At 49.7% G+C, this 12,500-nt stretch overlaps 1 protein-coding gene across 1 annotated transcript in view; it reads left to right on the forward strand.

Moving 5' to 3' along the window:
• The window catches only part of grik3 (glutamate ionotropic receptor kainate type subunit 3), a gene marked incomplete at both ends in the record, with an annotated part of 106,166 nt that overhangs the window by 63,292 nt on the left and 30,374 nt on the right, over positions 1 to 12,500 (forward strand). Inside the window, 4 exons of the mRNA XM_080005771.1 lie at positions 66 to 247; positions 3,839 to 3,892; positions 10,047 to 10,217; positions 10,735 to 10,878. Coding sequence (XP_079861897.1) covers positions 66 to 247; positions 3,839 to 3,892; positions 10,047 to 10,217; positions 10,735 to 10,878 — 551 coding nt within the window. The remainder of the gene's footprint in view (positions 1 to 65; positions 248 to 3,838; positions 3,893 to 10,046; positions 10,218 to 10,734; positions 10,879 to 12,500) is intronic.

Genomic DNA, 12,500 nt, shown 5'->3' on the forward strand with positions numbered 1-12,500 from the left:
GACATGAAGGATTCGAGCGGATAAATGTAAATATCTAAATATGTTTCGCCCCTTTTCGCCCCCAGGCCTCATTCGTCTGCAGGAGCTGATCATGGCTCCGTCCAGGTACAACATCAGGCTGAAGATCCGCCAGCTGCCCCTGGACTCGCAGGACACGCGGCCCCTGCTCAAAGAGATGAAGAGGGGCCGCGAGTTCCGCATCATCTTCGACTGCAGCCACCAGATGGCCGCCCAGGTCCTCAAGCAGGTGAGTGGGCGTGGCCGCTCAGACGATGTTCTGTCGCGTTGTCATCCGAGACGAAGGCAGTAGGAGAAGCAGTGGCGCGGGGATACGGCAGCCTCCGTTTCCTGCCATTTTAATACTGTCCAATAGGGGGCGCCACCTGTTCCAAACAAGTACTTGAGCCTGCCGCTAATTTTGCCACAGCTCAAAGACAGTTTGTCCAATCATCCCAAAAGATAGAAGATAGAAGATAGAAGATAGAAGATAGGTAGATATTTTTAATCAAGCTGGTGTTGCCGTACTGTTTTTGAAATTGACCAGTAGGGCTTGTCAGTATTGATAAGAAAGGGCTCGGCCTGGCAGAGATTTGGCCGTAGATGATTGAGCTTCTGTGCAGTCATAACATGTAAAATGTGTCATGTGTGCAATGACTATTAGTTGAATCTACGCAAATCTAATATAATATAATATAATCTAATGGAATGTAATTGAATGTAAGAAGAAGGTGATGGAGCTACTGTTTAGTGGCGCTCAGATGGGGGCGCTTGTACCCCTAGGGGTACTGGTGGGGTACTGCAGGGCGGGAACTCCGACAACTGACAAAAAGAGGGGGCACAGGGCTAAAAAAAACATTTGAGAACTGGTTGAGTTGGTGAGCTAGAATGCTAAAACGCACGCTGGAAGCCGGCGCGCGTCAAACGAAGAAGAACGTGAAGCCGCCAATCCTCGGGTCTTGCCGCGCGGCCTGCGTGGTCCCGTGGGGCGGCGAAGCCTCGCAGGAAGCTCCTTCGTCCGTCGCAGGGGTTTCAGTTGTCACAACGACTGGAAGAGCGCGACGCTCGCACCCGCTGCGCTGGTCCCCCGTCCTGCGCTGGTCCCCCGTCCTGCGCTGGTCCCCCGTCCTGCGCTGGTCCCCCGTCCTGCGCTGGTCCCCCGTCCTGCGCCTCACCACAGGGTCACGCATTCTCACATGCGCCAGAACTCCATGGACTCGTATCGCAGGACATTATTTGCTCTGCCTAAATGAAAGGCCTTGTGATATCTACTTCAAATGACTACATCTACATACGGGGTGGAAGGCAGCTTTGAGGCGAGCGGCGATAACCTGCAGGCCGTCCGCACTTTATTATGTCCTCACAAAGAGATATCTCCGTCCAAGGTAATAACTGGGAGGCGGAAGCTGTTTCCAGCCAGAAACTGTTCATTTATATGGATTCCGCCTTTCACCGCACCTATGGGCATGCAGACATGGAGGATAATGCAGGGACGGTGCATTTCTGAAGGGCTGCGGACATGAAGCTACAACGCCTGAAGAGATAAGGGGTTCTTTCCTTTTCGCGAGGCTTTGATCGCGCTCCATGTTTGAATATGGAAAACCCCAACGCTGCCGAGCGCCTCCACCCAGACGCTCAGAGAGCCCGTCTGCCGAGTCCTCACAGCGGCCTCTGCTCAGAGCTCCTCCCTTCGGGTCCTGCTGTCCTGCTGGTGGAGGAGAACCACACGGCAGAACTTCTGTCTCCAGCGCTGGGGTCTGGGTGTCCAGGCGTCACCGTTTGCATTGGTTCCTTCAAGCTGGTGCTTTATTTGAAAAGAAACTGTGTTGTAATGTAATGTTGAAGATAAATTCTGTGTATGTATGTATATATGTAGGTATGTGTATGTATGTAAGTATATATATATAATGTGTATGTAAAAAAATATATATATATATAAATAAATGTATATATGCAGTATATATATACTGTATATATATATATATATATATATATATATATATACATAGATTTATCTCTACGGCGTCTCCAGACTCTGTCACGTCTGTCACATGTGCTCAGTGTGAACCTGCTTTCATCCATGAAGAGCACAGGGCGCCAATGGCAAATCTGCCATCCTGGTGTTCTCTGGCAAATGCCACTCGGGTTGCACGGTGTTGGGCTGTGAGCAGAGGCCCCACTTGTGGACGTCGGGCCCTCATACCACCCTCATGGAGTCTGTTTCTGACAGTTTGAGCAGAAACATGCACATGAGTGGCCTGGAGGTCATCTTGTAGGGCTCTGGCAGTGCTCCTCCTGTTCCTCCTTGCACGAAGGAGCAAGCGGTCCTGCTGCTGGGTTGTTGTCCTCCAATGGCCCCCTCCACGTCTCCTGGTGTACTGGCCTGTCTGCTGGTATCTCCTCCATGCTCTTGACACTGTGCTGGGAGACACAGCAAACCTTCTTGCCACAGCGCGCATTGATGTGCTTTCCTGGATGAGCTGCACTGCCTGAGCAGCTTCTGTGGGTTGCAGACACCGCCTCATGCTGCCTCTAGTGGTGAGGGCACTGGCAACATGCAAAAGTCACCAAAAATTTGCCAGAAAAGATGAGGACGGGGAAATGGTCTGTGGCCAGCACCTGCAGCACCATTCCTTCATAGGGGTTGTGTTGCTCATCGCCTCTCATTTCCACCTGTTGTCTGTTCCATTTGCAAAACAGCAGGTTCAATGGATTCACAATCAGTGTTGCTTCCTAACTGGACAGGTTGATATCCCACAAGTGTGACTGACTTTGAGTTACATTGTAATGATTGTGTGTTCCCTTTATTTGTTTTGAGGAGTGTATATATATATATATATATATATATATATATATATGTATGTATGTGTGTGTGTGTATGTCTATTTATTTATCTCTCTTATTTCATTCATGCATTTTCTATTTATGTATATTTTTCACTCATCCATTGCTGATTATACACATTTCTTATTTGTTATTGAATATGTCATTGTGTTGGATGACTTGGATTCCATGTACTGTGATCACACAATGTCTGAAAATGAAAATATGAAGCCAAAATAATCATAAAAAAAAAATGCCCAACCCCAAAACAAGCTAGAGGATGTCCGTAGCAGGGTATGTCAAGGTGTGTAAACGGTGAAAGGATGTGGTGGGTGGAGCAGTGCTCCGACGCGCCGCCTCAGAGTCTCACTGCTTCACCTTCAAACCACAATCAGAATCAGAGGGTTGTGCGTCGTTGGACCTTCCGTTGTGCTCAGCAGCGTCTTATTTCCACTTATTTCCATAACCTTGGCTCCTCTACACAACAGATGGTGCAATTAAAGGGGAAGCGCAGCCAGGGAGGGAGCGCACCGCCTTTTAATGTTGATTGAGGAAAACAAGTCACAGTGATTGGGGGGTCGGGGGTGGGGGGGGTGATTGAAGGCTCCTCTTTCTCCGGGGAAAACGTTTTGTGAAGGAAAGCCATTGTAAACCATTTAAATGCATAGAAAAGCAGAGGAGCCAGCACTGCTGTATTGCTGTGGAGCCCATATGGCACCGCCGCCCAAAACAATGCACAGTGGTGAGTTTCACGCCGGGACTTGCAGGGTTTGACTCGCAAGCACTCGCTCCTCAGCACTGTTTGTTCCAAAACCAGAGCTGGTTAACTCCAGCTTCCCAAAGTAAGGGGAGGAACGTTTGCCATGTTCTTCTGGGTTGGAGTCAAAATACTGTGGAGGATGCGGTGATGATGATGGTGATGATGATGATGATGATGATGATGATGATGATGATGATGATGTGATGAAATGATCTCTGTCTTGTCTTCCCTCTCCCTCCCGCTCTCCACGCCTTCCAGGCCCAGACCATGGGGATGATGACGGAGTACTACCACTACATCTTCACTACGCTGGTGAGGCTCCCAAACTGTTAACACCGACACACTCCTTGTGTGCACTCGTCTCCTGAACCGCTTGAGTTTCTGATGAATGGGTCGCTAATTGCCAGCGGGGCTTGGATCCGGTCCACCATATCAATTTTGTTTGACAAAGCGGCGGCATAATGGAGTCTCCTCGGTGCAGAGCGGTAAATAGCCTCCCTGCTAAAGTCAACACCACTCTTTGAGGCGGCATCATAAAGGCGACAGATTGGGAGTGAAGAGTGAACGTTGCTGAACACGTTTCAAAGAGGCATATGTCACTCGGCTCGCCTGGAAAGTAAAAATACAAAAAACATCTATATATAACACGCTCTGGAATGAGGAGCTTGTAGTTGTGGGTTGTGTACTTTCACGCAAAGTTGTCAGTTGTTTTGAAGCTCCATGAGCAGCTTTTCATTCACACTAAGGGCCATTTACTGAACTCGAAGCTGACGGGGTCCAGCAGCAGCTATTCCAAATCAAGGTCACCTTCAAAAAAAGATGTGAATTTGAAGCTTCAGTCACTGCAGCGACGGCCCCTCACAGCGGCATTTGGGATTTCACAATTTAGGAATTTAATAAATTTCAACGTCATCCTCGTGACCGGTGCTTCCGGTAGCAAAGTCAGTTGTAACGACTTGATCTCTTGGTGAACTCTGACACTCTGTCGTTTTAAATCATGTCCAGCGGCAGCACAGCCGCTTTTGGTGTTTTACTCCTGAACGTGGCGGTCCGCAAGAGCTCCAGGAGTCGTAGCCTTGACGTTCCCCAGGGGCCCCCCCAACGACACTGGAGGCTCTGCTGTCTGGTAGAGCGATTCACAAAACTCAATGAGAAGATCGGTGACGGCTCAAGGAACCCTGGACAAGTGGGCCTGGGTCCTGGTGATGGAGACCCCCAAGTTGAGTTTGGATCTAAATCAGATCCCTTCGTTTTGGGTGCTGAGCTCCAGCAAGGCGGTGTCTTGGCTCCTGTCCTTTATGGGATTTTCTTACACGAGACATCGAGGCGTGGCCGAGGACCGAAGTGTATCCGGTTTGGGCGGGGGGGAGGGTGGCATCTCTGTGTTTTGCAGAAGACATTGTCGTCTTGGCCTCATCAGACTGCGATCTCCCAGCATGCACTGGAACGGTTAGAGGCCGAGCGTGACACAGCGGGGATGCGAGTCAGCGCCCCCCAAACCCGAGGCCACGGTTCTCGCCCGGAAAAAGGTGGCTTGTCCCCTCTGGGCGGAGAGGGAGCAGCTGACCCGAGCAGAGGAGTCTAGGTATCTGGGGGGTCACATTCACAGTCACAGTTAAGAGTGAAGTTGACAGACGGGTGGAGCGGCATCTGCAGCGATGCTGCACGGCACCGGGCCGTCGCGGTGAAGAGAGAGAGCCAATGCTTCAATTCACCGTCACTCTGCGTTGCGGCCCCGGACACGGGCTTTGGGTCGTGCCCAGATGAACGGGGCATAGAATATAGGATGCAGGAAGCCCAAATGCGGTTCCACCGCAGGGTTGCCGGGCTCAGCCTGAGAGATTAGAGAGCGATCCGGGAGGAGCTCAAAGTAGAACCACTTCTCCTCCATTGAGAGGAGCCGGTTACAGCCAAGGAGGGATTATATCTGGGTTGGCATGGGGGGCATGGGGGAGGGGGCTTCATCTTCTGTCCTAATTTACACAATGAAGACGTAAGGTTCAGTGTCAGGTTAGTTGTTGTTCTTCTATAAATGTATAGACACAGTGTGTCTACACCAGGGATGTAACGGTCTGAAATTTGACAGTACAGTAAAGTATCCACCCAAATACCGGGCTATACTGTTTTTCACTGAATTCATTCACCCTTTGTTTTCCCTTTATTCAGTTGACAAATACTTGATCTTAAAAACGAAAAACAGGCGGTGAAGCCTGCGGTAGGGGGCAGCCCGGGAGGCGCTTGTCGGGTCCCCAAACTCACAGGAGAGGCAAAGTAAGCCACGCATTTATAAAAGATCTGACTTAAAGATGAAAACTTGGAGTCAGCCTCAGCGCAGATGCCAGACGTTCATCCAGTCAATCCAGTCAATCCGTCCAGTAAGTCGTTTCGCCAAGCGCCGTCTCCTGCCATCTTTGTTTACAGTCACCCCTAAGCACGCGCAAGCGACGTGAAGCACCGCGTCGTGAAATGTTGGCGCAAGCGGTTCTGGCAAAAGGCGACGCTTGGCGACACGACTGATTGGACGGATTGACTGGATTGACTGGATTGACTGGATGACTGGATTGACTGGATTGACTGGATGACTGGATGACTGGATGACTGGATGAACTCTGGTCTGCCACCACGCAGCGGCAACACAAGCTGATGTCAATGACAGTTTTCAGTTTTCAGGGGCAGGCTCGCTTGATACCGCGGTTTACCTGCTACCGCCAACCATCACATCCCTGCTGCACACGCTCACCGCGTCGTCCTTGGGAAACCTCACTCTATGTGTCTCCATTCTTCCCATCGCCCTTGTTGCTGCTGAATTTTATGAGCAGGTTTTAGTGGATGAAATATGAGTGAAGCAGGTCGGGACAGGTGCCGTGTGCCAGCCACACACTCTGCATCGCTGTGGACGCTCCGGACATCAATCCCAGCGAGCGGCGAGCGGCAGATCCAAGAGACGGCTCTTCTTTCTATTGTCTTGTCTCCCTCTCTCTCTTTCTTTGTCTCCCTCTCTCTCTATCTCTCTCTCTCTATCTCTCTCCCTCTCTCTCTCTCCCTCCCTCTCTCCCCGGGCTGGGCCGGTGGTTTGTGATAATGTGCTCTGACAGGCAGAGCCGGGCGTGACGTGTCGTGGCGGCTCAGGCTCGTCGGCGCCGCGTGGCCACGTCCTGCCGCCTGTCGGCCCCCGGCGCCTCCCGACCAGACTCCACTCCACAAGCTACAACGGCCGCGCCAGGAAAACCTGTCAAATTCCACTCGAAAAACAAAAGCACCCCGCGTCATGGAAATGATCTTCTGTGTTGCAAGATCAAAATTGCAAGGCAGCCCTCACTGATCCGACTCCGATTGAGCCGCTCGGTGTCGATCAGAGCAAGTTCCTCCGGGAACGAGCTCGGACTCTGGAGGTTCGAGTCTCTTCATAAGCGGAGCCAGTTCCGTTCTCCGGCTCGCGCCTCTCGTTCCGGTTGGTTCCGGTCGCGGCGAGCGAGGGAGGATTTCCTGTCAACGGTGAACGGTTCATTATTTTCACTTTGTGACTCGAAGCTTCACTCGCTCGCTCCCCTGTTTTTCCGGAGTGATTCCCGACAGCGGAGTCATTTCGGTCATTTGTTCGCTACGAACAACTCATTCTAGGCTTTAAAGTCTGATTATTTCACGGTAAAGAAAAGGGTTTCGCGGGAAGACGGAGCGGCGCGAACAGCCACTCCACGGAACCCGAGCGCTCACGCCGTTTGCTGCAGCGACAGCGTTTTTTTCCCGCCGCCTCTGTGGGATCTCAGGGAGCGCCGGGGCGTGGGGGCGCTCGCGCTGTCACATTGATGGACACGATATTAAGGAGATTACACCTGGCGGCTGCTTTGATCCTCCATGATGAAGACATGCACGGCGCAGGGCGATGGGAGCGCTGATGTCTGTGTTTAATCTGGGAAGGTGAGGCGGAAATGCCGGCTTATTAGAGCGTGAAAAGTCAACGGCGGAGCGAGGTAATAACACCCTTGTCCTCTGAAATGAGTCTGTCATCGCCCTCGCCACACTGCAGGGTTTTATCTCCGCTGGGCGGAGAACTTTACTACTTTCCCACTTTTTTTTATCCACATCCCCTCCGAGGGCAGGCGCGCACACCCGCCGTGCACGCCGCTGAAGAGGATTCGAGATTCGATGTCGGAGCCGGAGTATTCTGTTGAGATGACGTCGCTTGAAGGACGACACCTGGAGGTGGGACCTTCCGGGTCCAGACGGTTAACGTCCCGTTTCCACGTTTTCTCTCCCTCCTGATCCAGCCGTCTCACCCGTCAGCCCCAGGTGTGGCTTGATGCTGATTAGTAAATCCAGACGCTTTGACTCAGTGGAGGACTTGTATATAAAGTACTACCAAGTACTATCGAGCATAATAAAGTACTGTCTTAGCTTCCTGGACCAACCCTCCTCCACCTCTTGTATCTAGATGCATCGTCACACTCACGGGATTTGCTCTCACCGTGAGAGATCTTGGATTTTTTTGGGGCGTTTTTCTCTCAGAGATCACCTGAACCGTGTGGTCGGGTGGAGGAAGGTGGAGGGAGGTGGAGAGGGCCTGTTCAACAATGAGACTTTGAAAGGAAGAACCCCAAACGCCTCGAAGCGGTCGTACGCTCAGAACGTGCCCCGGTAAGTAGAAGGTGCTTGGCGGCGACGCTGTCAAGGTGTTTCTCCAGAGCGGACGTGGCCCCGAACAGAAGTCAGAGTCCAAACCAGAACCTCTCCCAGAGTTCTCCTGTGAGGGGCCGCAGGTCTCAAGGAGTTACTCCCCGATCGTGAGAGGGCGGAGCGGGTGGCGCAGCGGGCGGGGACCCGGGTTGCGTGTTCTCTACCCGGGTGGAGAAAAGGAAGAACTGCGACGGGATCGTTTCTCAATTTGTTGCTCTCCTAACTTTGAGTTGCATGTTGTTTATGAAAGATGCTATACAAATAAAGGCTATTATTATTATTATTATTATTATTATTATTATTATTATTATTATTATTATTATTATTATTATTATTATTATTATTGTTGTTGTTGTTGTTGTTGTTGTTGTTGTTGTTGTTGTTGTAATTATTATTATTATTATTGTTATTATTAGTATTAACATGTAATACTAATATTCATATAATAATGATACTACTACAACTACTACTAATAATGATGATGATGATGATGATGATGATGATGATATTGATGGTGATGATTATTATTATTATTATTACTTTATTATAAATAATATTATAAATGATAATATTATTATTATAAATGATAATATTATTATTATAATATATTATATAATACGATTAATAATATTACTAATAATATTGTCATCATCATTACATCACTACCACTACTCACTAAGGCCCACGGTGCTGCTGCTGCGTGGGGGAGGAGAGCGCTCTCCCATAATAACCCACAGGGCGCGAATCAAGCCTCCATGTTGATGCGAGCGCCTGTGGATCGCAGCTTCACATTCAATCTGTCTCTTTATGAGCTGCCACGGGAAGCAGAGCGCTGCCTTATTAATACAGCATGTCAGGAGAACAGCGCCTGGCGTCCTGGACGCAGAGAGAGAGTGTGTGTGTGTGTGTGTGTTCTGTTTTACAGGCGACAAATCGAAATGTTGAAATTGAATTTCAGGAGGGATATTGAAAGTGAAAGTAAGAGTTTGAGGTTTTCGTTAGTGTGGGCTGTGCTTTGGGAGCAGGTGGCGTTGGAGTTGAACCTTGAGCGTCGTCCAGAGCCTCTTACGTGGACTTTACTTTTATATCAACTCAGGTGACTCTCAACATTCCACTGCGTCTCAAAGCGGTGATTCCCCACCTCCACTGTATTATTATTATTATTATTATTATTATTATTATTATAGTCAGAGAACCTCTTCATTTTGGTAATATTCCCTCGACATTATAGCAATAGTACACCTCGTACAAATACATCCCTCCTGCATCTGCAGTGTGACTCCGGTGAGCGGAGGCTTTACGACGGAGGCTTGGACCAAGATTCCAAGGAGAAGATCCCGAACTTGAATTGGACAGTGTCAGTGTTGTCCTTTCAGCCACGGGTGTCAAGCTCCCTGGGAGGGCTCTCCTGGTTGTTTCTGCCAATTTTCAAGATCCTCCGGCACCGCGACGTGGACCTGGGAACGACGGGATATTGCGACATGAAATCGGAATTTTGTGGGCCCGTAGCTCTGGCATTCTTCAGCCAAACCTCCATCTTCATGAAGCGTTTGTCCAGGCGAGTCCCTGGAACACGCTCAGCGTTGTTGCTGTTTTTTAGTCTTATTTGGGTCAAGGGCTCAGACTGTTCTCCAGGCAGATTTATTCATGATGAGAAACCTCTGCACCGGGCTCCAGGTATCTGGGTCAAACAGGGCTGAGCTTTTAAAATTTGAGCGCTTATGGTGGCGTCACCCCGTGGCCGTTTGGGACCCTCGGCTGAAGCGGCTCTTTTTGCGGACGTGTCTCCCAGGACCTGATGGCCATCGACCTGGAGCCGTACCGCTTCTGTGGCGTCAACATGACCGGCTTCCGCATCCTCAACGTGGAGAACCCGCAGGTGGCCACCGTGGTGGAGAAGTGGTCCACGGAGCGGCAGCTCCCCCCCAGGCCCGACTCGGGGCTCCTGGAGGGCATCATGACGGTAGGCCCCCAGACAGGGACGTTCACCCCTTCATTCCACACAGGGACGTTCACCCCTTCATTCCACACAGGGACGTTCGTCCCTTCATTCGTTCGCTCCTTCATTCCAGACAGTGACGTTCACCCCTTCATTCCAGACGTAACGTTCACCCCTTCATTTTTTCACCCCTTCATTCCAGACAGTGACGTTCACCCCTTAATTCGTACGCCCCTTCATTCGTTCACCCCTTCATTCGTTCACCCCTTCATTTAAGACAGTGACGTTCACCCCTTCATTCCAGACAGTGACGTTCACCCCTTCATCCCAGACAATGACGTTCACTCCTTCATTCGTTCACCCCTTCATTCCAGACAGTGACGTTCACCCCTTCATGCCAGACAGTGACGTTCACCCCTTCATTCCAGACAGTGACATTCACCCCTTCATTCGTTTGCCCCTTCATTCGTTCACTCCTTCATTCCAGACAGTGACGTTCACCCCTTCATTCCAGACAGTGACGTTCACCCCTTCATTCCAGACAGATGCAGCTCTGACCTACGACGCCGTCCACATCGTGTCCGTGTCCTACCAGCACGCCCCCCAGATGACGGTCAACTCCCTGCAGTGCCACCGCCACAAGCCCTGGAGGTTTGGAGGACGCTTCATGAGCTTCATCAAGGAGGTGAGGATTTACTGATCTGGTATTGATTTGGTATTGATTTGGTAATAATTTGGTATTGATTTGGTATTGATTTGGTATTGATTTGGTATTGATTTGTTAATAATTTGGTATTGATTTGGTATTGATTTGGTAATCATTTGGTATTGATTTGGTAATAATTTGGTATTGATTTGGTATTGATTTGGTATTGCATTCACCTTTCGGGAAGTCTTTATTCTGAGAAGTCGTTGCTCCAGGCACACAGAATTGCCTGCAGGGTGTTTGTTTTTTGAGCTGTCACGGTCAAACTTGGTATGGTCCGTGAGAGGGGTGTCCCCGTTCTGCCAAGTATCAAGCTACTACATCACTTTCCTCTGTGTCTTTGGTAACAATGTCCCTGGAACCTGCAGAACAAATTCATGTTCTTTGGACTTGGTTCATGGGAGGAATTTCAATGATTTTTCTAAAATTTCCAAGATGGCAGAAAATCAATCCAGACTCTGTATGTTCTTCAGGCAGATTGTCCGGCCTGAGAAATGACAGCTCCGCTTCAGTAAACTCCAGGTTTCAGGCGGTTTTCAAACTGAGCTTTTTAAGTTGGACTGGTCGTCATGGCGCCCCCTGCAGCCACGTCGCTCCAGCTGTGTTGGACACGTCCACGCACGTGTGAGACCCTTTCTTATGAGAAAGTGACAAATGCAGAAGCAGCTGTAGATCTTCAGTTCCAGGGTTTTTCAATCTCCCAAAGCTCGGCCGTTTTTGCCAAACGAGGCCCGGTCCTGTGTAAATCATTATAATTCACTGAAATATAACTCTGATTGTTTATTCCATGAAGTAACTGAGACTTTATCAGCAAATATTGCAAAATAAAGTTTTTTTAAAAATTCTTCTAAAAGGTCATGTGACTTAGCTATGAGCCAATGTAGAGCGGTCGAAAAGGTTACGAAATATTATTTGTTGATATGACTGAAGCTGCATTAAAACCACGTGAATCCATGTTTTTACTGTGGTCTGCTCCGACCTGATGGTGCACTGCTCTGCAGACGGAGTAACAGCTCCTCCATCTCATCACCGTCCTGATAAGAGCGACGACCTGATAAGATCTATGGCGAGCTAACTGCAGTGTGTGTGTTGATGGGGGTATCAGGGGGGTATCGGGGGCAGTAATGTGTTTTCCTCCTCGTGGGGAATCAAGCAAGGGGGGGGGGGCTTGTTAATTAACTCCACGTCCAGAGGGAGGAGGCGTCACAACGTAAGATGTAATTAAAAGGAGGAAATGTGTGTGAGTGTGTGTGTGAAGGTGTGTGTGTGTGTGTGTGTGTGAGTGTGTGTGTGAGTGTGTGTGTCACGGTGTGAGTGTGTGTGTGTGTGAAGGTGTGTGTGTGTGTGTGTGTGTGTGTGTGAGTGTGTGTGTGAGTGTGTGTGTGAGTGTGTGTGTGTGTGTGTGTGTGAGTGTGTGTGTGAGTGTGTGTGTGTGAGTGTGTGTGTGTGAGTGTGTGTGTGTCACGGTGTGTGTGTGTGTGTGTGTGTGTGTGTGTGTGTGAGTGTGTGTGTGTGTGTGTGTGTGTGTGAGTGTGTGTGTGTCACGGTGTAAGTGTGTGTGTGTGTGTGTGAGCGTGTGTGAGTGTGTGTGTGTCACGGTG

Source organism: Zeus faber (genome assembly GCF_960531495.2).
Source record: "Zeus faber genome assembly, chromosome: 8".
Classification (NCBI taxonomy): Eukaryota; Metazoa; Chordata; class Actinopteri; order Zeiformes; family Zeidae; genus Zeus; species Zeus faber.